This window comes from Zalophus californianus, chromosome 17, assembly GCF_009762305.2.
Source record: "Zalophus californianus isolate mZalCal1 chromosome 17, mZalCal1.pri.v2, whole genome shotgun sequence".
NCBI classification, from domain to species: domain Eukaryota; kingdom Metazoa; phylum Chordata; class Mammalia; order Carnivora; family Otariidae; genus Zalophus; species Zalophus californianus.
Genome location: NC_045611.1, coordinates 57,772,502 through 57,797,843, shown reverse-complemented (window position 1 = coordinate 57,797,843; position 25,342 = coordinate 57,772,502). Strand labels below are relative to the sequence as shown.

The following is a 25,342-nucleotide window of genomic DNA, read 5'->3' as shown; positions in this document are numbered from 1 at the left end:
CTTGGTATGATATCTAGCAGCACGCATGCACTGGATGCCGTTCAAGAAGCTCTTTTTAATTTTCCTTCATGCTCAATGTGTCACTTTCCTGTGGCTAACTGTAACAAATTACCACGAACTTGGTGGCCTAAAACACACATTTATTATCTTACAGTTCTGGAGTTCAGCAGATTTTGACTGAGGCAAAAATCAAGGTGTCAGCAAGGCTGTGTTCCTTCTGGAGGCTCCAGGGGAGAATTTGTTTTATTGCCTTTCCTAGCTTTTATAGGGCTGCTCATGGTCTTTGGCTTCTGGTCTTCAGTCAGCAATTATATCCTGTTACCATATCTCCTCTCCCACTTCTCCCCCTTTCCCTCATAAAAACACCTTTGGTTACATTAGGGCTACTCAGATAATCCAAGATAATTTCCCATCTCAAGATCCTTAACTTGCTCACACCTGCAAAGTCCCTTTTGCCATGTGAGTTTACATATTTACAGGAATTAGGACATGGGCATCTTGGGGAGCAGGTCACTCTTCTGTCTACCATACTCAGTATCTTCCCATCATTTATTCACTGAGGAACCTTGGAACCCACAAGGTAGACATGTACGTTAAAGTTATATTCTTTAACAGAATTTCTGGCTACAGGTATACCATTAACATATGTTGATTTCTTAAATTATAGAGTTATTGGTGAACTAATTGGTCAACGGGGTGAAATGGCAGAAAACAAAGTGACCCCAGCAAGGCAAGCTGACAGTGTGGAACAGGTGTAACACCCATCTTTTGTTCTCACCACCAGACCAAAGATGTAGGCTAGAAGAATAACCTGGCAATGGGGTAGCAGTTTTTAAGGCAGTTATGGAGACCCCTTGCTCTACGCTAGCTAGAGTACATGGCCTTCCCTAGCTGTGCATGTGGTACTGTCCGGAGTGGTGGGGACACTACCTCTGTGGCTGCCAACCCTGTGTCACCATTACCATCATCCAAAAAATCTCAATTATCCAGCTCTCCCTACCAGAACCTAAGCTCTGTGAACTTAGGGACCACATCGGTCATCTCTGCATCACTAGCAACCAAGAGTGTTCGCCAGTAGCACGTGCTTACTATAGCCAATCCTCATTATTCAGGGATTCTGTGTTTGCACATTTGTCTGCTTGCTAAAATTTATTCGCTACTCCCCCAAGTCCATACTCATGGTGCTCATGGGGCATTCACGGACACACGTGCTTGTGCAGAGCAGAGAAATATCCGAGCTGCCCAACGCACATGCTCCCCACTGAGGCTGAACTCGTTTCAAGTTCATTGTCAACAAGTATCCTTTTCATGATCTAGTTAGTGCCACGTTTTCCGCATTTTTGTGGTTTTTATGGGTCATTTTGTTGTTTAAGATGTGGTGCTGTCCAGTGTTCCCCTGCCCAAGAAGGCTGTGCTGTTTGGAGAAAATGCTTCAGAGATGAGCTTCGTTTGGCCACGAGTCATGGCGCTGTCGGCCCTGAGCGCAATGTGAGTGAATCAACAATATGTATTAAATAAGGGGTCTTTAAACAGAAACACACAAAGCAAGGTTAGGTACCGGTTGGTTGATGAAAATGTGACCAGAGGCTCGAAGGAACCTAACCTTGTGTTTCCCCTGGAAGAGGTGGTTCGGTGTTCGTGACGACTTTATAGAACATAACTGCAGGAAATAATGAGAATCGCCTGTATTTGGATAAATGACGACTTCCCACTCTAAGAAAACGGGCCGACATGGAATTTTCCAGGGAAGGAGGAAACTGGCAGGGCCAGGATGCAGCCCTCATCTGTTCCCTTCATCATGACAACCATCCTCCCACTGCTTTGAGCTTGGCGAGCGTTACATGCTGTTTGTAACAAAGCAATGCAGTCCTCCCAAGGAAGCAAGCTGGACTCACATCAGCCTCTGTAGCCCACAGTTGGGCAATTTTATGGCTTGACACAACATATTCACGCCTTCACTCCCCAGGCTGTTGCTCGACAGGCACAGGTGCGTCAAACTCTGGTTGCTGATGAGGGCTGAGGCCAGGTCCTGGCTGTCGGCAGCTGTGAGGCCGCAGTTCCCCAGTCTGCAAGGAGAGAGCCCGGGAAGGAAAGAATGAGGTCTATTCTGAAGGTTCCATCCCTCCCTCCTTCGCAATAAGGGAAAGAAATGCTACCCCATGGCTGACCATGCTCTTGCAGACGTATGGTGATGTCACACTGTGTCTTGCATTTAACTTGCAAACCCAACCCTGATATTTATTCTAAATGGCTTGGGTGACTAGATCTGCCATCACCCACAATGGGAGACACGTGGACAAGGTCAACCTGCTCCCCATCCAGGTGTTCTTGCTCCTCACATGCACTCTCTCATGGGATTGTGGCAGAGTTAAATGAATTAACACATCTAACATGCTTAGAGCAGTGCATATAGCAAACATTTACTCCCTATTACTGACACTGATTTATTTTGATGAAGAAATACTGGCTGGGTTGGATTAGAAGGGGGTCAGGATGTGTAAGCCTGAAATATGCCACTTGGGCATAAGGATGATCTTGAGCTGAAAGCAACTGAGAAAAAGCAGACACAGGAAGGGCTCTGTGCTCTCCCCCATCTGCCTAAAAACAGGGCATGAGTTTCCCTTGTGAGTGTGTCCCTCCTCTTTGGTACCAGCAAGAGAATGACCCTTGTTACCAGAGATGGACATGACATGGAGATGAGTCATATATAACATTTATCTACCATTAACTCCTCTCATATACTTCCTAGTCACCTATCCACAATTTCTCAGCCCCCTAGAAGCCCCAAACGCCTTTTGTCTAGTCACTTCTCTACAATTTAGCATAACTTTGTTAAAATGATATATAAGCTTGAGTCTAACCACTTCTTTGGGTTTCTCACATCTTTTCTGTGAAACCTCCATGCATATTAAAAAAAAGTAGTACAAATAAAATAGGTGTGTCCTGTCAATCATCAGTTTAATTTGCAGGCCTCAGATATTGAATCTAAGAAGATAGAGGGAAAGTTTTTTCCTTCCACTACAGACTGAGGGAGAGAAGATATGTTGGCTTCTAATGTGATTCCGCCCCCCCCTCAGGAATTGAAAGGTAATTTGTGCCATTTTGTTTTCAATTTCTGCTATGACTTTAGACTCAAACTCCCCAGGAAAGAGGGATGTTATTGACATGGCATGCTTTGGGAGTGATGGGGGGCGGGGAACAACTTTGCCCAGATTGTAGGTCATCAAGGGGGAGATTTCCAAGTCTTAGGTATCAAACCAGAGCTCATGTTTTAGTTTTGCCTTTTATTCCCTATGTGGCCCCAGTCAAGAGATTTTCCTTCTTCTGGATTCTGTTTTCCTTATCAGCAAATGGGGTGAAAATAATTCCTACCTGGCAGGTTGTGAAGGTGGCATTAATGGGATTAGAACACTCAGCACAGGGCCTGGTGTTCAAGGACGCCATAGATGGCAGCCCCAACCACAAGCTAAGACTCTCCAGGATTTGGGCATTGGTGCAACTTTCCACTACATAACGCGACAGTGCTAACTATAAGCAGAATGCCGTATATGAGATCCCCAGAACTCATTTGTCTTTTAATGGTACATCTGTACCCTTTAACCAACCTCTCCCCATTTCTCCCCCCAACCACCAGCCCCTGGCAGTCAACATTCTTCTCTCTGGTTCTACGCGTTTGGCTTCTCCCCTAGATTTTTATATCGTTCAGAGTTTGATAGCAAAGACACAGATGTTATTTACTGAGTCTTCTTTTATACGTCAATATTGGGGCACTCCCGTGGGGTCAGAACTCCCATTCTAACCCTTGGCTTAGGCATCCACGAATTCCCCTCCCCTCCTTCCCCACCATTTGGGCCGTGTCAGCTAAGAGAAAGGAACCCTGGTGGACAGAAGTGCAACTCACATCAGCTTCTGCAGGGTGCACTGGGAGGCTGTCAAGGCATTGCAGAGAGGCTTTATGCCCTGGTTTGCCACCTTATTTCCTACCAGGCTGAGAGATTTTAGGCTGATGGATGTAACAAGGATTTGGGAGATCACCAGGCAACAGGCGGGCGTTAGTCCACAGTGATCCAACCTGCAGAGATAAACAACGTGAAACACATTCTCACTTCTCCCCCCAAAGCAACCCATTTCCCTGAGCACCAGCTACTCTGGCCATGTTGCTGATTTCTGGACACTATTTGCTCTAGGCTCAGGGTCTGAGCATTTGCTATTCCTTGTGTTTGCACCATCCCTACTCATCCCCAACCCCACATCTTTATGTGGTTCAATTTTTCATTCAGGTCTCCTGAATGTCACCTCTACTGAGTTTGCCAGCCTCACAACCTTACCTAACTGTGCCTCCCCACCCCACTGCACCCGAAACCCCTCTATCCAGCGTTATTTTAGGCATAGCAATGATCACCAGCCAATGTTTCATATATTTGCACTTTAAAAAAATTGAAGTATATCTGACATGTAATATTGTGTAAGTTTAAGGTATAAGCATGTCCATTTGAAACATTTATATACTGCAATATGATTGCCATTGTAATATTAGTGAGGACCGCTGTCGGGTCACATAATTATTTCTTTTTTGTGGTGGGAATAATGATGATCTAGTCTCTTAGCAAGTTTTATGTTTATAATACAATGTTGTTGTCTATAATTATTATACTGTGTGCTAGGTCTCCAGGACCTATTTACCTACTAGTTGCAAGTTTTACCTTTCAACAACCTATTTCTACTTTCCCCCACCCCCGGTCCCTGATAAACACCATTTTACTGTGTTTTTATGAGTTCAGCTTTTTTAAGATCCCATATGTGAGATCGTATGGTATTTGTCTTTCTCGGACTTATCTCAGTTTGCATAATGTCCTCAAGGTCCATACAAATGGCAGGATTTCCTTCCTTCTCAGGACTACTTGCACTTGTTTATTGTTTGTCTTCCTCTCCAGCATGTCGTCTCGATGACCCTGGCTTGGGACGGCAGCTCGCAGGTTACAGAGCAAAAACGCATGTAGTGCAAAGCGAAATACTCTTCCGCAGTTGCTCTGTGTCAATTAAAGCTCAAAACAGAGCTTATGCTTCTCTGCCTCGGCATGGCATCCAGTAGCAGTGTCTTTAGACCAAGTTAATCTAATTGACAAAACACATGCCCAGGATCTACAAAACCATGGTAACAGCCCCAAACTGGAAATGACCAAATGTCCCTGGACAGGTGAATGGCTACACTAACTGCAGTGTATCCGTCCTACTAAATAGTACTCAGCCCTGAAAAGGAACATGCGATTGATACTCTGAACAGCATGGATGATGGATCGAGGGGCGCCTGGGTGGTTCAGTCAGTTAAGCATCCGACTCTTGATTTTGGCTCAGGTCCTGATCTCAGAGTCATGAGATCGAGTCCAGATTGCCCTCTTCCTTTCTGATAGGTTTGCAGCTTGCTGCGAATAATTATTTAACAAGGAAAGACAACAAGACAAAGCCAAAAAGGCAGAAGCCATACCCAGAATGTACCTCAAAGACTCCAGCAAGCAGTTTGGGTGTCTTAGTGCTTCGCACACCATCATCAGATCTGCATCCTTCAGGTGAGTGTTTCCCAAGTTCAGGTATTTAATATTACGGTTGGTAATGAGAGTCAACCAGAGATGACGAAGGCCCAGGGTAACCTGCACACCTTTAAATCTACCCAAAAGAAAGCAGAAAATACGAGACACAGGTGACAGCTGTACCCCAATTTTCCCCTTTCCCCTCCTCTCCCGTTCCAACTCTCCTATCTTTCCACTGTTGGCATTTATGTAAAGATTTTTAAAATTTTGTAAGTGATCTCTACACCCAATGTGTGGCTCGAACCCACAGCCCTGAGATCAAGAGTTGCACACTCCACCCACTGAGCCAGCCAGATGGCCCACATTTAATTTTAAAGCAACAAATACTTGAGCATCTATGATGCATCAGGCACTGGAAACAGGATTAAGTGATGCTGGTACTCCATGTTCCGATGGCGCTTGATCTCATGGGGAGACGCTCAACAAAGAGCTGAACCAGAGTCATGCTGAAGAATGAAATATGGTTGGTCCATTAAGAACAGAGCTAGAGGGCGCCTGGTTGGCTCAGTTGGTTAAGCGACTGCCTTCGGCTCAGGTCATGATCCCGGAGTCCCGGGATCGAGTCCCGCATCGGGCTTCCTGCTCAGTAAGGGAGCCTGCTTCTCCCTCTGACCCTCCCCCCTCTCATGTACTCTCTCTCTCTCTCAAATAAATAAATCTTTAAAAAAAAAAAAAAACAGAGCTAGAGGGGCACCTGGCTGACTCAGTCAGAAGAGCATGTGACTCTTTTGATCTTGGGGTCGTGCGTTTGAGCCCCATGCTGGGTGTAGAGATTGCTTAAAAATAAAATCTTTAAAAAAAAAAAAAGAAAGCAGAACTATAAACAGATATGGTCAAGTTCAAGTCAGGCTGAAGAAAAAGGTCAAATGTCAGAAGACTGTATATATCGTGACACCACTTGGGTTAAAAAAAAGTCATTTGCCAATATATACATATAATTGCATGGGAAGTTTATGAGTAATTAGGGAGATAGGAAGTTGAAGAAGCATCAGAGGTTTTACTGAAAACCCCTGTAATGCCTGAATCTCGTTACCATGATGGTGCATTACTGCTGTATTGCAAATACAGTGGTGACACAGAGTTAGGCTCATCACTGCGTGGCAAGAGCTAAGAGCAGGGATTCTCAGGGGAAACGCTAGGGTAAAGCCGGCAGAGGGTGTTAGTGCAGGACGGAGGTGAACAGGGCACTGTCAAGACTCCGGCACGGTCCAGCTTTCGGAAACTACTTAGGGAAGGGGTACAAGTGGCAAGAAGAAGAGGTTTGTATGGAGAAGTTACATGTGCTTCTCTTGGTCTTGGAGGGAAGAGTCCAGAACAGAGCCTTTGTCTGCAGAACTAGCACTTCGTCTCCTACTCCAGGTGCTTGGTGAGTACCCTGGGGTCCACCACAGACCCAGGACCTTATTGGGTGTTCAAATATTTATTACCTTATTAATGAACCTAAAAGCATTAAGAACTGACTTAAAACCTCCCATGAGTCAAGTACTTTGATCTCGCAATGGCCTCGTGCTCCACCCATTTGCCTGCAATGAGCTCCCTGCACCTTTGGCCCTAACGAACTCCTATTCTTCCTTCAATACCCAGAGTGAATGAACCTGCCTCAATAATCCCTTCACAGGGTCTTTAGTTTCTCCCTACTGTGTGCTTTTGGGAACTTGTCTCCTGTGTCTTCCACAGCAGTTATCCCCTCTCATTACATTCTTAGATGGGTCTTTTCTGGTAGGTGGGAGAAGAGAGTGGTGACATAGCCATGCCAAGAGGCATGTACCAGGGGCCGGGTAGCCTTACATTAGATTCTGTATTTTACAGGTTGGCTGCCTCAGTTTGATACAGAGGGTCTTCATGGCCCATTCATTCAGGATACTGCCACTCAGGTCCAGCTGTCGCAGGCTTGGGTGGGTGCTGAGCACGAAGCAGAGACTTTTCCAGCCCTCATCAGCAAGGGTCTTAATCGGCGTCCTACATTGGAGAAGGAAATCAACATTGGCTTCCACCGGATGGGGTTTAACATGAGCAACTGCCACAAGAGTGTCAGAGGAGAGAAACCAGTCTGTTATGGCAAGACGGGGATGGCTTCAGAGGTCCTGAGGTCGATTTAGTGATGTCACTTTGTGCTTCGAATGCATGCTCTCACACCCACCCTGCCTCCTGAACATTTTAATACCCCACGGGGTACATACTAAGGTGATGCGGAGCCACCAGCTCTTGAATTGGGTTTGCCCTTAGATTCTAGCTCCCCCTTGAATGTAAAATGGTGCAGCCACTGTGGAAAACAGTATGGAAGTTCCTCAAAAAAGTAAAAATAGAGCTACCATACGATCCAGTGATTGCATTTATAAAAATTGAATTTTGAAATTGAATTGAATTGAAGTCAGGATCCTGAAGAGATCTGTGCATTATCATTCCCAACAGCCAAGATATGGAAACAACCTAAATGTTCGCTGATGGCTGATGGACGAATAAAGAAAACGTGACGCATACACATATGTATACACACACCAGGGGATATTATTCAGCTTTAAAAAAAGAAGGAAATCCTGCCACTTGCAACAGCACGAATGAACCTAGAGGACATTATGGTAAGTGAAATAAGCCAGTAACAGAAAGATGCATACGATCTCACATATAGAATCTAAAATAGCCAAACTCATGGAAGCAGAGAGAGGATGGTGGTTGCCCGTGGCTGGGGGAGGGGGAATGGGGCAATGTTGGGGGAAGGGGACAGAGTTTCAGTGACACAAGACGGATATCTAACGTAGAGCAGTGTGACTGCCGATAACGATACTGTATCATATACTTGAAATTTGCTAGAAGGATAGGTCTTAAGTATTAGCAACACACACACACGGAATGGTAACTAAGTGAGGTGATGGACATACTAATTAGCTTAATCATGGTGATTATTCTACCAAGTTGTACATCTTAAATATGTATAATTTTTATTTGTCAATTATGCCTCCATATGGGGCGCCTGGGTGGCTCAGTTGGTTAAGCAACTGCCTTCGGCTCAGGTCATGATCCTGGAGTCCCGGGATCGAGTCCCGCATCGGGCTCCCTGCTCAGCGGGGAGTCTGCTTCTCCCTCTGACCCTCCCCCCCCCTCATGCTCTATCTCATTCTCTCTCTCAAGTAAATAAATAAAATCTTAAAAAAAAAAAGTTATGCCTCCATAAAGATGGGAAGGAAGGGGCACCTGGGTGGATCAGTTAAACATCTGCCTTCGGCTCAGGTCATGATCTCGCGGTCCTGGGATGAAGCCCCGCATTAGGCTCCCTGTTCAGCAGGGGGTCTGCTTCTCCCTCTCCCTTTGCCCCTTCCCTTGCTGTGCTAATAAATAAAATATTAAAAAAAAAAAGAGGGCACGTGTGGTGACGGACACTGGGGGTTATGTGCAACTAATGAATTGTTGAACACAGCATCCAAAACTAATGATGTACTATATGTTGGCTAATTGAACATAATAAAAAATAAAATATAGGAAGATGGCAAAATAAAAAAAAAAGAATAAAATGAAGGACTCACCCTTGGGGAATGAGGGGCTGTGCCTCGGTGAACTCATCCTCTGAGAAGCTCTCGTGGACATCGATCCGAATTTTCTGCAGACACTGGCAATGCTGCAGACAGAAAGAGGACACCATCAAGTCCATCCGGCGGTTTATCGGAAGCCACACTGCCTGGAAGCTGTTCAATGCCAAGCGAACAAACTCTTCATCTTGAGTCTCGAAAAGACAGTGGAAGGCGTCCAGCAAGTCTGGTGGGGCGGGGGTGCTGGCCTGTTGCCCCAGCAGAGAGATCCAGCTCAGAAGCCCCTGCTTCATGGCCAGGGGAACGCGACATCCCAGCAGGACTTCCAGAGCCCCTGTCACTTCTTTGCTCATGAGGCCAAACAAGAAGCGCTTCATCTGGAACAGGTGGGCATTGGAGCTGATCTGTTGGAGCTCCACCAAACTCATGTTCTCCATGAACATAGGGTAGGGAGCCCTCTCCGTTTCCAGTCCTTCCAGAACATAGTACAGGGCAGCAAAGAACTCCTGGAGGCTGACGTGAGGGAACATGTAGCACCTGTCGCAGCCACGGTCTCGGAGGAGGATGTTCGTGTGAAACAGAGCGGAGAGCTCAGACTCCCTGAGTCTGTGAACACCGAGGTCATCTCCATAAAACAGAAACTTCCTGTTCCACACTCCCTGCACAGCCATGAGGCACAGGCTCTTCAAAATGGCTCTCTCTTCCTGGTTGAGACAGTGCCGGGAGGCGTCTCGCGGAGTGAGCTGATGGAACACAAAAGTGGCATATAAACCTGTGAGAGTTTGGCAGGTTGGGGGAAGGCTCTTTCCCGATGCCTCCCGTAGATTCAGAGCCTCACAGATGAGCGACCCCAAGACGGGGACTTGGCACTCGTCCAACAACAGGTGGTTGTCCACCACCGAATGCAAGACTTGTGTCTTCTGATGCTCATCCTTCATGTGCCCAAGGAGCAACTGGATCCTTTTCTCCACCGAGATGCCCCCAACAAAGAGGTAACGGGGCAATGTGAGCATGGATTTGAGCTTCTCTATGCCCGTGTCTCTGACGGTGATCATCAGGGAGGACTCGGGAAGAAGGACTTTCCTCAGCAGACTAAGCATCAGAACAGACATGGGTTGTTTGGCCGCCCAGTCTTTACAGAGATTTGTGTCATCGTCTTGGGAGGCGAAGTCCAGGTCATCGAAACCATCAACAACAAACAAGAGCCTTTCTGGCTGGGACATGATTTCCATCATTGGAACCTGGGAGTCTGGCCACTTTCTGGAAATTAACTCTGCAAAGCTGCCCTCGCTCATGCATTGCATGTCGCTGGCATGGAGGAAGAAGACATAGGAGAACATGCCCTTGAAGAGTTCACCCTGTGCCCAGCACAGCAGGACACTTCTGGCCAAAGTGGATTTCCCAATTCCCGATTTTCCGTGCAAAACCACAGTGCGAGGCCGGAAGCCCCTCTGGTCTGGACTAAAAGCACCAAGCAATGTTTGCATTTCTGGACAGTCAGAGGCAAGGTTTTCAAAACCACGGTATTCATCCAACTCTGTAGCAAATTTTGTCATCACGTAGCCCTTGTAGTCCCTTGTGTTATCTCCACAGCCCAAGTTGGACAGGGGAAGGCAGAAGAAAAACAGGAAACATTTCAAGAAAGTCCGGAATTTAGGGAAAAGCAAAAACAAAACAAACCCCCAAACCCTGGACCTGGAATCAGTGGATCCTAAGTCAGACAGTCTACATACATGGCTCTTTTGTTCCTTCCTAGCGGTGTACTGATAACAAGCTCCATCCCTCAAAGATCACTTCCTCAAAGCTTAAGAACATCCTACAAAATAGCTCTATTTGTCCCTTTAGCCTCATCTTTCTTTTCAGCACTTAATACCTGCCACATGACATTTTTGTTGGCTTACTGTCCTTCTCCCCTCAGTAGACTCTACTTGATGCCCAAGTTCACCAGAATCATAGGTTTTTGGAATTTATCTTCATACCCAGTCCCTGTAGATGATCACAGTGAACATACGTGACTCTCTCCTTGGTGATGATTCTAGGAGCTCTTGGGGAAGAGACTGATGCACCAGAGACAAATGTGGATGAGCAAAGGGACAGTGGACTCCTCTGCCACCCAAACTCCATAGACTGGTTTTCACCCAGCTCCATCCCAGGACAGAAAAAAAAAAAAAGTGAATCAGTTTTCTTTACCTTCTTCTTTTGTCTCTGCTGCTATGGCACCATCTTGTTCTATAGCTTGTGAAATTTCTGCAAAAAAGAGAGTAAGGATGAATTCCCCCACTCTTATGTGAGTATCCAAATCAGAGAGGGCACAGACCCACATCTCAGGACCAGTTTGAAACATGGCAGCTGCTGGCTTAGCTAGAGAGACTAACTGTATATAAAATGAGCACTTGATTAAAAATCAGAAGATATGAGGTTCTGGTCTCATTTCTGCTTTTAATTCGTTGGGGACCTTTAGGCAAGTCATTAAAATGAGGGCTAAAACCTGGTGGATAAGAACCAAGGGAGTCTGGAGTGTGGCATAGGATTTAAATGGGAATTCTAGGGCACCTGGGTGGCTCAGTTGGTTAAGCGACTGCCTTCGGCTCAGGTCATGATCCTGGAGTCCCAGGATCGAGTCCCGCATCGGGCTCCTTGCTTGGCAGGGAGTCTGCTTCTCCCTCTGACCCTCTTCCCTCTCATGCTCTCTCTCTCTTGTTCTCTCTCTCTCAAATAAATAAATAAAATCTTTAAAAAAAATAAATGGGAATTCTGTCACTTCCTGCTTTTGAGGTCTTAGTCAACTTGCTGGGCTTACAGGCTTCTGTATATTCATCTATAAAGCTAGGATAGGGGCGCCTGGGTGGCTCAGTCGTTGGGCATCTGCTTTCAGCTCAGGTGATGATCCCAGGGTCCTGGGATCGAGCCCCACATCGGGCTCCCTGCTCGGCAGGAAGCCTGCTTCTCCCTCTCCCACTCCCCCTGCTTATGTTCCCTCTCTCGCTGTGTCTCTGTCAAATAAACAAATAAAATCTTAAAAAAAAAATAAAGCTAGGATAATAGTTTCTATGTTGTGGAGTTGCTCTGAAGATTAAATCAGGTGTTTTGTTGGAGGAATAGCACAGCCTCTGGTATGTAATAGCTACCACTTATGGACAATAATCATTATGTCTACTTATTAAAAAATAGTTTCCTAATGTGGCTAAGTACATATTTGACTTAGGTGATGTGGGAATGGCCTTACGGTATTTAAGGAATAGCCCTGATGGTGGTGTTAGTCTTGTAAATTATAAAAAAAAAATGATACAATAAATTATGATAAATATAATGGAAAACCATTTGAGCATTTTAAAGCAGAGGAGTCAAGTTGTTAGATGTAAATTTCTAAAAGATCACCTTGGTTGTTATTGTGTGGAAAATGGATTGCATATAACCGTCTGTGGAAACAGGTAAGAGATTCAAAGGAAATGATTCTCATACACAGGATATGGATAGAAAAACATGGAAATGGGTTATACTTCAGATGTAGATCTCATAGGATTTTGATTCATTGGATGGAAGGTAGAGAAAGAAAAGAAAAGTGAGTAGGCTTTTGGAATGAATAACCAGGTGGTTAGCAGTGCCATTTACTGAAATCGAAAACAGTGGAGACAAATATAGAAAACCAATAACACCAATAACGGCAGAATACATGGTTTTCTGAAGAGCACATGTAACTTTCTCCAAGATGGGCCACAAGACACAATGTGAGAATGGAACAATGTTCCAAAATTTATGGCATTACAGATAAAGCAGTGCTTATTGGCCCTCACATGTAGAGTTTGGGCATGCCATTTTGCCTCTGGATCTGTTTTGTTACTGGACAATTGGAATTTCAGTTACTACCACACAGGATCCTGTTGAGACTTATGAGATTAAAGCATGTGGCACCATGCTTGACTCACAAGGTCTCAACAAGTGATAGTTCTGACGTACAATGGTAATTTAGAGGGGTTTCCCAATGTGGCTGGTAAGACCCCAGCTTTTGTCAATTTTGTTCCTACTGCCAAGATTAGTCAGGCAGTGTCTTTATTTCACATCATTGCTAAATCACTAAGTAATCTTTAAATGCATAAGATACAATTTTATCCATGGAAAGATGATAATATATAGGACTCACCCTGTTAAGCTGACATTTACATTAAAATTGGAACAATTTACAACCTCTGGGATTCTGAGACTCTTGACTCATCAATTGCTCAGACTTTTGTTTTGAAGGGGGTTTTCCTATCCCCAGCCTGGACAAACCTGCATCAACACAAAGTTGGTCCTGATTCTTTCAAGGTGTTAGACTTCGTGGTCAATGCTGACTGCTGGAAGATTTGCAATCTACAAGTGGTAGTGTGGGTAACAGTGGGAAATTCATGTTGTCTATGCAAGCCTACATCTTTCCCTCTAGGTTTTGGCTTCACTGCTCTGATCCCTTTCATTGGTCTCCCTTTTCCTCCACTGAAGTATGAGCTTCATGAACGCAGGGGATTTGCACATACTTTGTCCACGGATGTAACATAAGTACAGAGGGCAGTGCCTGGCTTGTCACCGGTTCCCAAATATTCGGGGAATTGTATTGAATATGGTTTCATGCTATCTGGATCTCTCCACCAAAGCCTCCAAAACAGATCCTTAGGTGGAGCTTGTCCTGGCAAGGTCATGAAGTTCCCCAAACTGAAGATGGGAACCCAGAGAGTTGTAAGAAAGCTTTAAGATCACAGACTTCTCTTGGACTTAGAATAAGAAAGACCATGATTACTAGATGCTCAGAACCCATACAATCAGCCAACAACAGGATGCCAGACTAGAAAGAACACTGGACTATCAGAAGTCATGGTTCAAGTCCTGGATGGGCCACTAACTAATCACCACATGGCTTTAGACACATCCATTGTCCCACCACATCCACACTGACCTGGCACTTCTTTCATGCTTGGTTCTTGGTCATTCTTCCTTTGTGTAGAGTTTTCTGGTATTTCAGTCAGTGAATATTCTGCAACAGAGAGGAGATGACACAATAGTCTCAGTAAAGTCATAGCAATTACCCAGACTAGGGATGAGAGCATCCCCTGCCCAAATTACTGAGGGGAACCAAGACAAACATCAGGATCTCACAGTTTGTTCCAGGACTAGCTGGTAATGGAGACAATGGAGTCAGATCCTCCAGTGCCACCAGCACAGTGAAGCAGCAGAGGCTGGTCATAAAGAGTGCTCCAAGTTTGAACTTGTAAATTCCAGTCCCATTTTGCTGTATGGCCTTGGGTAATTCACATGATGAGGTTATGTTATGGTTATATTATGGTTATCAAGAGTTTATCTTCAAGAGTCATCCTCAGCACCTGTCTTAAACTTCAACTAGTTAGTTAACTACTCACTAGAGGCCTGTGAATTATCCAAATAGAGGTGTCCAACTCATGAGTTCTAACACTGACCACTCTTTCTCCAGTCAACATATTTTCCACACAGGGCTTTTTTGAAGCTCAGAAGGAATAGCTTCTCTTAAAGTCCTTTGCAGCTGTAGATGTCAAGTTACATCTAGGGATGGCTGTAGTCTTTAGAGCCAATCTGACTGCTTGCCCTTGGCACTCTAAGTTTTCTTTCTTTCTTTGTTTTTTTTTAAAGATTTTATTTATTTGAGAGCGAGCGTGCACACATGAGCAGGGGGAAGGGTAGAGGAAGAAGCAGAATCCCCGCCAAGCAGGGGGCCTGATGTGGGACTCGATCCCAGGACCCTGGGATCATGACCCACGCTGAAGGCAGATGCTTAACCGACTGAGCCACCCAGGCACCCTGGACTCTAGGTTTTCTGTCCACAGTTGAAGAGAAGAATTCCTCCTGATAAAGGAGGGCTATTTTTTCTACTACCTTTCTCCTAAATACCCTAAGCTGATCACACAATTTGATCCATATACGTTGCTATAATATGGACACCAACAGTCTGACAAGATCAGTCCTTAGAAGAGTTCCTTGAGCTTTAAGTCCTTTAGCTTGGGGCAAGAAAGACGGGAGACATCCACTGTACAACCACCATAGTGTTCTCAATAAATGAATGAAGATTTGTTAACAACTTTGTATACGTTATGTTATTGAGTCTTTGCAAGAGCACAGGTAAGCGTCAAAGTTACTGTTCCAAGATGTAGAATCCAAGCGTCAGAGTAAAAGGGGATTTGCCCAAAGTCACACATAGAACAAGTGGAAGGTCCAGAGCTCAAGTTTAGCACTTAAGACTCCAAGTCCTGTCTATAAACTTCAGCCAAATTCTGTCTGGGTAGAGTGTCTGTCTACTCATTTATTTTCTTTTTATACAGGCTGGACACTACTCTAATTTCCAGCCAGACAGGATGACTAATGAGTGACTTCTCACAGTTCAGACTCACGCCATGGAGGTGGACCCAGTTAGTGACCAAGTATCCCTCTCCATTCCCATGGAAGCTTGAGGTAATCTCCTTTCTCTTCCACCCCCAGATTTGCCCCAAGTCTTACTCACTTTTCATCTCTTTCCTTGCCTTCTCAGAGAGTGTGGACAGGTTCATCTTTTCAAAGATGTGAATGGATATTTTCCAGGCAAGAGATTCTTTATAATGCTCATGGAAGAGGGAGGCTAGATGTTCCACATTGGCATTGTTCACTTCAACCCATGGAAAAGAGCACATTGCCAACTCTGAAGCTTTTTCCATGAGCAATTCCTTAAATGTCTGAAACTCTTCCTTGCTTAGCTGCTTGAAACACCATTGCAGTCCATAGTTGGAAAAGGAGGGTAATTTGGCTTCTCTCATCTTAGTGCAAGGCTGAGAGCTCAGGTTTTGATGGAAAAGTGGATTCTTTAATAATATGGAGAAATGGTACCTGTGAAAGAGTAATAAGATTCACAAAAGAATCTTGCATCAAATTCTCTAATTCATACAACCAACCTCGTCAACTCACTAGAAACATTTTCTGTTCCTTTTGTGAAATACACAGAGAAGCCCAATTCATGGGTAACAATTCTTCATAGACTTAAAATTACTAGCCATTATATCTATTTATCTTGTTATGAGAATATAAACTCTGGGATGTTTTGCTGCCCTTATCCCTAGTTCCTGAAACAGCACCTGGCATAGAGTCAGAATAAAAACACTTAAAGAATACAAAAACACTAATTAGAAGGTAGATGTGCACTGCTACATTTATTGCGGCATTATTTACAATAGCTAAATTATGGAAACAACCCAACTGTCCATCGATAGAGAATGGTTAAAAAAGATGTGGTATATACACAATGGAATATTATTCAGCCATAAAAAAAGAATAAAATCTTGCAATTTACAATAACATGGATAGGCCTGAAGGGTATTATGCTAAGTGAAATAAGTCAGACTGAGAAAAACAAGTACCATATGATTTCAGTTATATGTGGAATTTAACAAACAAAACAAATGGGCCAACGAAAAGAAAAGAGAGAGAGAGAGACAAACCATGCAACAGACTCTCAACTGTAGGGAACTGATGGTCAGTAGAGGGGAGGTGGTTGGGGACATGGGGAAAACAGGTGATGGGGATGAAGGAGTGCACTTGTCCTGATGAGCACTGGGTGATGTATGGAAGTACTGAATCACTATATTGTCCACCTGAAACTAATCTAACGACAACAAAACCCCAAAACACTTGTCAGTGATACTCTTGGCTAATATGTTATACTCATGGAAATTGGCAAATAAATTACCACCATTTACAGAAAATTAGTCACTCTATTTATTTAAAGTAGCTTCTACACCCAACATGGGGCTTCAACTCACGACGCTGAGATCAAGAGTTGCATGACAGTCAGGTGCCTGAGTCACACAGTTTTTAGATCAGTTGATTCCTTTTGTGTCTGTTAACATGAAGTTACATAAACATAGTAGAGTTTTGGTGTAAAAATATTTGAAAGTCTTATCTGTTAAGGGTCTTGTATCTAAAAAATAGAAAACCTTTTATAATAAAAAAATCTAATTAAAAATGGGCAAATGATCTGAAGACATTTCTCCAAAGAAGATACAGAAATGGCAGATGAGCACATGATAAGATGCCCAACATCATTAGCCATCAGAACTGATTCCATACCCCCGACCCCCTAAATCAGCCTGTTCTATAGGTGCACATCCATGACCTGTGCCATGCATTTCTTCTCCAAGTTCTCTGGAAGGCTTGTCTGTGATGACAAACATTTTGTACTTGTTAAGAATGCTCCAGGAAGAATTCTTAAACCTGGCAAATCTCCTCTTCCACCATCATGTGGCCTCTATAAACAGTGACAACCAAAATTGGTTGGGCATTTTTGGGCTGCTCTGGTCTTCCCCAACCATTACTTTGTGGTGGAAAAGAAAGCAATCAAAGGGATATCCTATAATATCCTATAATATATAATAAAACACTTCAAGGGGTCAAGTAGATGGCAACTTGCTTCCCCCCCCCAGGAGCCCTATTAGGGTGGAAGTTAGCTGTGTTCGATGTTCCTACACTTGCTGCACTTCTGAGTCTGATTTGTAGATACCCACTGAGGTCCTATCTAGCTCCTTCCTGGTACTGGAACCTTCCCACCAAAGTACAACCAGACTGCAGGGGACAGGTCTGGTCAAACTCGGGGTTTTGATGCTGCTGCTGAGGCAGAGGGGGGGACATCTGCTCTCTGCTCCCTTGACCCACACACTTGTTTCTGGTAGGTCCTTTCTGCCCCTCTGCCTGCCGTGCTAAGATTATCTCAGTTTCCTATGAGACAGTCAGGATAAAGAAACGGAAGATTATAACATACATGGAAGGAAACACAGAAGGAAGGCCTCTGTGCTGGTCAAAGAAGGAGACATAAAGATGCCATTGTGACAAAACGCTACATTTCCCAAGTTTGAGTATTTCAAACACTGCTTTCAGAGATGAAGTGGTCTACATGGGCACAAGTTTTCCCCCAGGATACAGGAAATAGGTTATCACAAATGCCTGAGGTGGCACCCCTCAGACCATTATCATGGATTGACCAGCTGCCTGGAGAAGCAAACACAGTTTTTTGTTTTTTGTTTTCTTTTCTTTGCATTCTTCCATTTTCCCTTTCGATCCCAGAGAGAGTTCTGCTACAACAAATTGCTAATAATGATATTGTAGCAGAGGGCAGCTAATGCAGTTGACCAGACCTGTGTATTCATGTGCCAGGTCTGAAGGGTCAGGTAGCACAGAGGAGGCATCTAAGAAAGTAGAACTCAGAGCCAGAGGAGAGAGGTGGTTGCCAGCAGCTGGGTGTGGGGGAAAGTCGAGCTGGTGGTCAGAGTGCAGACCTGCCATTACAGGATGATTAAGCCCTGGGATCTAATGCACTGCATGACAATGATAGGTACCAATGCTGTTTGTATAATTGAAATTGGCTGAGATTAGATCTTAAATGTTCTCACCACACACAGGTGATGGGTAGGTTAACTAGCTTGATTGTGGTGATTATTGTAGAATGTATACTATATCAAAACAGTACATTGTACTCCTTAAATATATTTTTATTTGTTCATCATACCTCAATAAAGTTGGGAAATAAAAAGAGCCCGTGTTGGTAATTTGATGTTAAGAGGGTGTATACTTCTGTGATTACAAGCACAGGCTCCCAGATGGAGACAGCCTCAGCTCCAATTTCTGCTTCCATGACATTCATGGTATGTCCCTGGGGGCAAGTAACAGCCTCTGAGAGTGGTCGCTGTCTCCTCCTGGAAGATGAGAATCGGTACCCACGTTTCTGGGGGTTTCCAAGAAGTAACACAAGTGGGCAGTCACTCTAAGGATGGGCCCAGAGCATGCACTCAAATCCTGAATACCATCTGCTCTAATCATCACATGCTGGGACCATCAGCAAAATAGTACATGTTAACGACTCTCAGGGTCACATTTAGATTTAGAATTCAATTGTTGATTTGTGTGTGGGGGTGAGGCTAAGCTATTCTTATGTTTTGGTGACTTTGGAATGTCTGGAGATTAGGACATAGGACATTTAGTGTTTGGAATTCCTAATTCATTTTGTCAAAAGAGGCAAGATTTCTAGGGAAAAAATTTCTTTTTATGCTACATTTGCTACTCACATGATTAAAACATTTATAAGAGTGGTTGATAATCACTCCCTTTCGCAGTCTGGACCAGACTGTTCCACAAACAGAATAAATGCCTACAGTTTTGCCTGTTTTTTAAAATTTTAATTTCAGTGTAGCTAAAAATAAAAAGCTTCTGCACAGCAAAGGAAACAAATCAACAAAACTAAAAGACAACCTATGGAATGGGAGAAGATACTTGCAAATGACATATCTGATGAAGGGTTAGTATCCAAAATATATAAAGAACAGACAAAACTCAACACACAAAAAAATCCCAAATAATCCAATTAAAAAATGGGCAGAAGACATGAACAGACATTTCTCCAAAAGAGACGCACAGATGACCGACAGACACATGAAAAGATGCTCCACATCCTACAGTTTTTACTAAAACTGTAGTTTCATTTGTGTTTGCACCACTCTTCACATACATGAATGACCTCAGGTTTGAAGTATTTGTAGCCTCTCTTTGCACTGTAATTAATTTTTACCGATATTTTGTGGCATGAGAAAAGCACTCTTTTGTTTCAGGCAATAGACTATCATTCATTCTCTAGTAGAAAGGCTGTAGTCCATAAATGGGTGGGCGTGAGCAGTGAGAATTAGCATTTGGAAAAAGGCTTAAAAAACAACACACATGCACGCACTCACTGGAAGACAGATTCTATTTAAGGAAGAGTAGAGGCAAAGAGCCACACATAGTCAGGTAAACGAAGCACAATCCTGACGAAACTGAGGGTCGTTGCTGTAACAACAAAGTTGGAGTTTCATGTTCCCAGAAAAATAAAGCAGCCAAATCACATGGTCTTGATGGAGACTTATATAGTATGGAGACATGCTTTGCAAACTAGAACTAGACATCCTTCAACAAACTGAATTTTCTGCTAGTAAAAGCTCCAGCAAATATACTTAGTGGTGAAACTTTGTTTAAAAAAAAAAAAAAGAGCAGAAGTCAGACTTTCTGCAAAGGGCTGGCTCTTTTGGCTCTCTGTCCCAACCACTCAGTGTGGCTGCCATTGACAACAGATAAACAGGAAAGCTGTTTCCAATAAAACAGGCGATGGGCTGGATTTGGCCCTCAGGCTACAGTTCACTGACCCCAGGGAGGGAGACTGAGCGTCTCTCCTCGGTTTTGTACTCTCTCCACTACTATTTAATGTATTCTGTAGCAGAGCAGTTGATAAAGAAATGAGGAATAAAGAATTGGCAAAGAAAGGTAAAATAGTAACCTTTGAAGGTGGGTTGAAAAACAATCATAAATTGTTAAGTCATCATTGAATTGAGTTGGTAACCAATCTGAGATATAAGACCCCATCCTAACCCTAATAACCAGTCAGGACACACGATGAGTGATCAGATTAACTACAGAGATAAAAATGAGCATTATTTAGGAAAGTGAAGTGTCTGTTTTGAAAGCTTTAATATGCTCCTGATAAAAACCTTGATTGATGGGGAAAGACAGACTGTATATTTTAAAAATATCACTTCCCCTGAAAGTCATCAATACGATATCACCCAGGAAGTCCTACTGATATGTTTATTGGGACTAGACACTCATCAAAATTCTTATAAGAAGCCAAAAATAGATAAGAACATTTGGGGGAAAAAATGATTTCATTGATGTCTCAGCTAGGTGGTGACCTCCATGAGAGGTCACGGTTTCCTAGATTCTAAGATAGCGGAAGTCATGTTACATCTTAAAATATGTATGTTTGTGAATTCCTATCTCACAAAATAATTTGCAGATGGAACAGAATGTCTTAATAGTAGAAATAAGACAAGATGACAAAAATTCATTCAACTCAGTCCCCTTCCTACCCCCCCAAAAAGCCACTTTAAAGCTCCCCCTGAGAAATGAAATGGTACAAATAAATTTGAAATGCATGACAAAGAATCCATTATATAAGGCACTCTCCCAGTCAATGGAAATAACCAATAGTTCAATTTATTAAAACGAGCAAAGGATATGAACTAAAAAAAACAAAACAAAACAAAACAACTGGATATTGTTTTTAAATGTACTTGAAATCAATGGTATAATATGATAAAAAAAATTCCAATGTCCCATGTTTGACATTAAGCTAGCAGCGTCCATAATGTTTGATCATGCACTGCTTCATTACGGTGTAGGAAAAAGGTGCTCCTACATTTTTGGTGGAAGTATAAACTCATGCCATCTCTTTGGGGGACAATTTGGCAAGATCTGTGCATTTTAAAATGCAAATATTATTAGACACAGGCTTGTGTGTAGCATCAAGACTGAAGGCCATTGATCCATAACAGGTGGGTTAATTTAAGCAATTAAGCACTCTGCAACCTTAAAAATGCTCAATCAGCACAAAATGGTGCCCCAGTCTGTAGGACATTAACATAATCCTCCCCCCTCCGCCTGCCACAGGATCTTTGGGGGATGGGCAGAAAGTGGGTTGAGTGGGGGAAGATGAACTAACTGGGCCAAGGCAAGTGTTAGGAGTTAGTTGGACAGATAGGCAGTCAGGGCCAGGGTCCCCAAAAAGAAAATATGGAGTCAGGACGGCTAAAATAAAACAGCACTGACATCCTGTTTTGCAGCTTAGACAGGACCACACTGACATTCTGCTTCGCAGCCTTTGCAGAAATGATTCTGCAAAACATCCTAAAATAAGACAGTTAACCATAAAGCATTTGTCACTATCATGTGCAAGGGGCAGTTAAGACATAAGCCCCTCACGGGCGCCTGGGTGGCTCAGTTGGTTAAGACATAAGCCCCTCAGATGTCAGCCACAAAAGTCCATCAGCATGTAGACATTAACCTAATAGGTAGACAGATACGTGACCAGAGCCCTGATTGGCACGACTCAGTACACTCTGATTGCTTAAGACAATTCTGCAAAAGAGCTCATAAAAAGTCCTAAACTTAGAAACTCCAAGGGCAACCATCTTAGGCTCCTTCCCTCTCCGGGAGCTTTATGATATTACTCAATAAACTTTGCTTTGCTGCCCACCACTCTTCCTCTGGTCTACCTCTTCATTCTTCAAAGTGGTGTGACCAAGAAGTTTGCACACTAAAGGCAGAGAATTTCTGCAAACAGAAGAACACTTTTCACTTTATGCCTTCTCATATGGTTTGCCTTTTCAAAATAATACTACCATTAAAAGTCATTTTAGAAGCTACTAGAAATGTATTCTACTAACAATTCTTACCATTACTCATCTACGAAAGACCAAAAAAGAAAAAAAAAAAAAGAGCTAGGGAAAGGGAGCCAGGTAAACATTACTAACGATGGGGAGAAGTTTATGTGCTAATTACTCAGAGCCCTTTCAAGAACATCAACTTTTCTGCACATTCCTATATATTTATGAAGAATACTGACCATATTGGTGGAAAAAGGGAAAATACTTATTTCTAACAAGTTAAAAAGTTTACATCCTAACCACACAGCAATTAAAATTTTAAACTAAAATTTCCTAATTTTTTCCCCCTCCAACATAAAACAACCTGGACACATGGAGATTGAAAACAAAATACCCCCTACCCCCAATCTCCCAACTATTTGGTTAAGTGACTAAATGAATATGGGAAGCTCATTTAAAAGAGAATGAGTTTCAGCTTGCCACACCTGAACATTGATATAGACATGATTTGATTTAAATGTTTGCTTGACCACGCAAAGCACTCACTGAAGGGATCAGGAGCGAGAAGAGAACCGTGGCTGTAAGAAGCCACAAAAATCTCAGTGATCTTGGGAAGGTTATCTTTTTGGATGAGATGAGTGACAAAGGTTATATGCTCAGAGTGAAGAGTAAGTCAAGGTACAAGCAGCGAACAAAAAATCTAAATGAGTACTTTACTCTTTTTGAAACCCCTTCTTAGACAACTTATAGCTACTCCTTTGAACTTCCCGTAAGTAATGTCAATATACAAAGAGCATTACTGTCTTCAATTTCCAGAGTTGAAAGCTGAGGTTCTGTGAAGTTGAACAGCTTGCTCTGCTTTAGGAGAAAGCATTTAACGCATACCTAATTAGAAGGCTCCACCTCTTCCAAAGCATCCCAGAGAGGGAGCTGATAATAAAACCCAACAGAGCAGAGAGGAGGAGAGCCCAGGTGGAAGGACTAGCCTGGACTGGAATAGGCAGGTGGATGCCTTCCCCTGTAAAACTGAAGAGGGACTGGGGACAAGGTAAGGACATTATTCCCGTAGAGGCAGGATTGTAGGTTGGAAGAATGTAAACTAAGAGTGGTGGTTAATGTTATTTTCTGGAAATAAAAGACTAACCAAAGCTCTCCCTTTGTCTCTGTCCTTTATAACCTCTACCTGCAACAGCCCTCAGCACGGGGACCTTGAATGATCCCATAGAAGCAGTCAAGACTACAGGGCTGGGGATCAGTCACACGCCATTCTGAACACGGATTCACCCCTTGCTGCCCCACGCGAAGCCATTTAATTCATCTGTGGCTCAGTTTCCTCACTCGACAAAGAACACCCTCAGGACCGTATAGCACTTCAATAACCGTGAGCTTCAATAACTAACATATAATTAGCACACTTAACACAGTGACACCCCCGATGTCCCACAAGTCCAGACGTCAGCTCATCTTGAACTCTGAGCCACAGCATCCACGACTCTGTCCTTTATTTTTTGTTTTCTTCTGTGTTCAGTTGTCACGGCCCGCGTACAAGGTCGAACAGGGATGAGGGCAAGAGAATGAAACATAAAAGTATGGGAACAGGAGGGTTGCCCACAGGGGTGCCGTGAGCAACAACTTTATTCTTACTTACACACTTTATATAAGTTCAGGTTATATAACAATAGGACATAAACAAGTTCCACAGGTTCCTCCCTGCCCTCTCCTGGCTCCGTCCCGAGTTTTTGGTTCAAGGCCAGGTTCCTCAAGCGCATAGTTTCTTCCCATGCCTTCAAAGGGCCCGGTGCGCTATTTTTCAGGGCTTATCAATAACACTGTGGTTTTCTTAGCCTAAATACAACTCGGGCTAGCCAGTACCACATGTTTTTGTATGGGGGCAGTCAGGTGGCCATGGTTCAAAGGGATCAGGGAGCCTTTGCTCTACCTGATTAACCCCTTTGTTGCTCATGGCTCCCGACATTCAGTGATTCATTAGTTGTGTATAACACCCAGTGCTCATCACATCACGTGCCCTCCTTAATGCCCATCACCTGGCTACCCCACCCCCCACCCCCCACCCCCCTCCCTTTCCGCAACCCTCAGTTTGTTTCCTGGAGTCAAGAGTCTTTATTTTAGACCCAGAGGCTGGGAAGGATTGAGGACCATACCCCAAGCGAATGTGAAAAACACGTGGGGCATGTGGGGGCACAGGGCAGAGCTCAAGGAATAGGTCCCAATCAGTAAACGGGAAAGAAAGGAGAGGGGGGAAGGCACTAAGAACAAGACGGGATAAAATACTCACTGACTCGCCTCCTCGCCTACCAAGCCAGAGCCTGCTCCCCAGCCCATGGGCAACCGCACGGTGATGGGCTTTGGGGAATCCTGGGCCAGTGACGTTGTTGCTCCCCATTGGCTGCCCTGGGTTCGGAATGGCCGGGCCCAGGACAGGTGTGGAGGAGCTGCTTTCTGCTGTATGCACCGCCCCTCCCACCTGTCCCAACGCTTGTGGTGAAGACGCTGCCTCCACCTCAGCACACCTGGGCCCAGCCTCCGCTGGGCTGTCCCACAGCGATAATTGTGCGTGGGTCCTTATTTTACACAACGTGTGTTTATTGACCACTGTCTAATGCCGCTGCTGTTGTAGGTTCAATCCGCTTTATCCATAAAACTCTTACCTGGATTCCCTGTGAACTCATAGTAAGCATTCCTGTTTGTTGTCAGAAGAACGGTCTCCAAAATTCTCCCCTTCTCAAGTGTCCATCCTGGGTAATAGAAATACCAGCCACTTGGTGCCGTGAGTCTCCACATTAATGGTGGTCTCCTAGAGTTTTTCTATCCTGCCCCTCGCAGCTTTATTGGGATATAATTGACGACACTGTGTAAGTTTAAGCTATGCACAGTATTGATTTGATATGCTGATTCACTGCAAAATGATTACCAGCCGTGGTAACAGATCGCTCCTACTTCGGTAGTTCCCAAACTTTACCCCAGATTAGAATCACCTGGGGGGACTTTTAAAACCCCTGATGCC

General features: G+C 43.9%; 1 protein-coding gene across 1 annotated transcript in view; it reads right to left on the bottom strand.

The window, feature by feature from the left end:
• NLRP5 (NLR family pyrin domain containing 5) overlaps positions 1-25,119 on the bottom strand; it is a 30,672-nt gene extending 5,553 nt beyond the window's left edge. Inside the window, exons 1-11 of the mRNA XM_035724924.1 lie at positions 24,987-25,119; positions 24,614-24,899; positions 15,612-15,970; positions 14,040-14,117; positions 11,303-11,359; positions 10,793-10,801; positions 9,110-10,697; positions 7,377-7,547; positions 5,497-5,664; positions 3,902-4,072; positions 1,896-2,066 (exon numbers count right to left, since the gene is read on the bottom strand). Coding sequence (XP_035580817.1) covers positions 1,896-2,066; positions 3,902-4,072; positions 5,497-5,664; positions 7,377-7,547; positions 9,110-10,697; positions 10,793-10,801; positions 11,303-11,359; positions 14,040-14,117; positions 15,612-15,970; positions 24,614-24,899; positions 24,987-25,119 — 3,191 coding nt within the window. The remainder of the gene's footprint in view (positions 1-1,895; positions 2,067-3,901; positions 4,073-5,496; positions 5,665-7,376; positions 7,548-9,109; positions 10,698-10,792; positions 10,802-11,302; positions 11,360-14,039; positions 14,118-15,611; positions 15,971-24,613; positions 24,900-24,986) is intronic.
• Between the last annotated feature and the right edge of the window lie 223 nt (positions 25,120-25,342).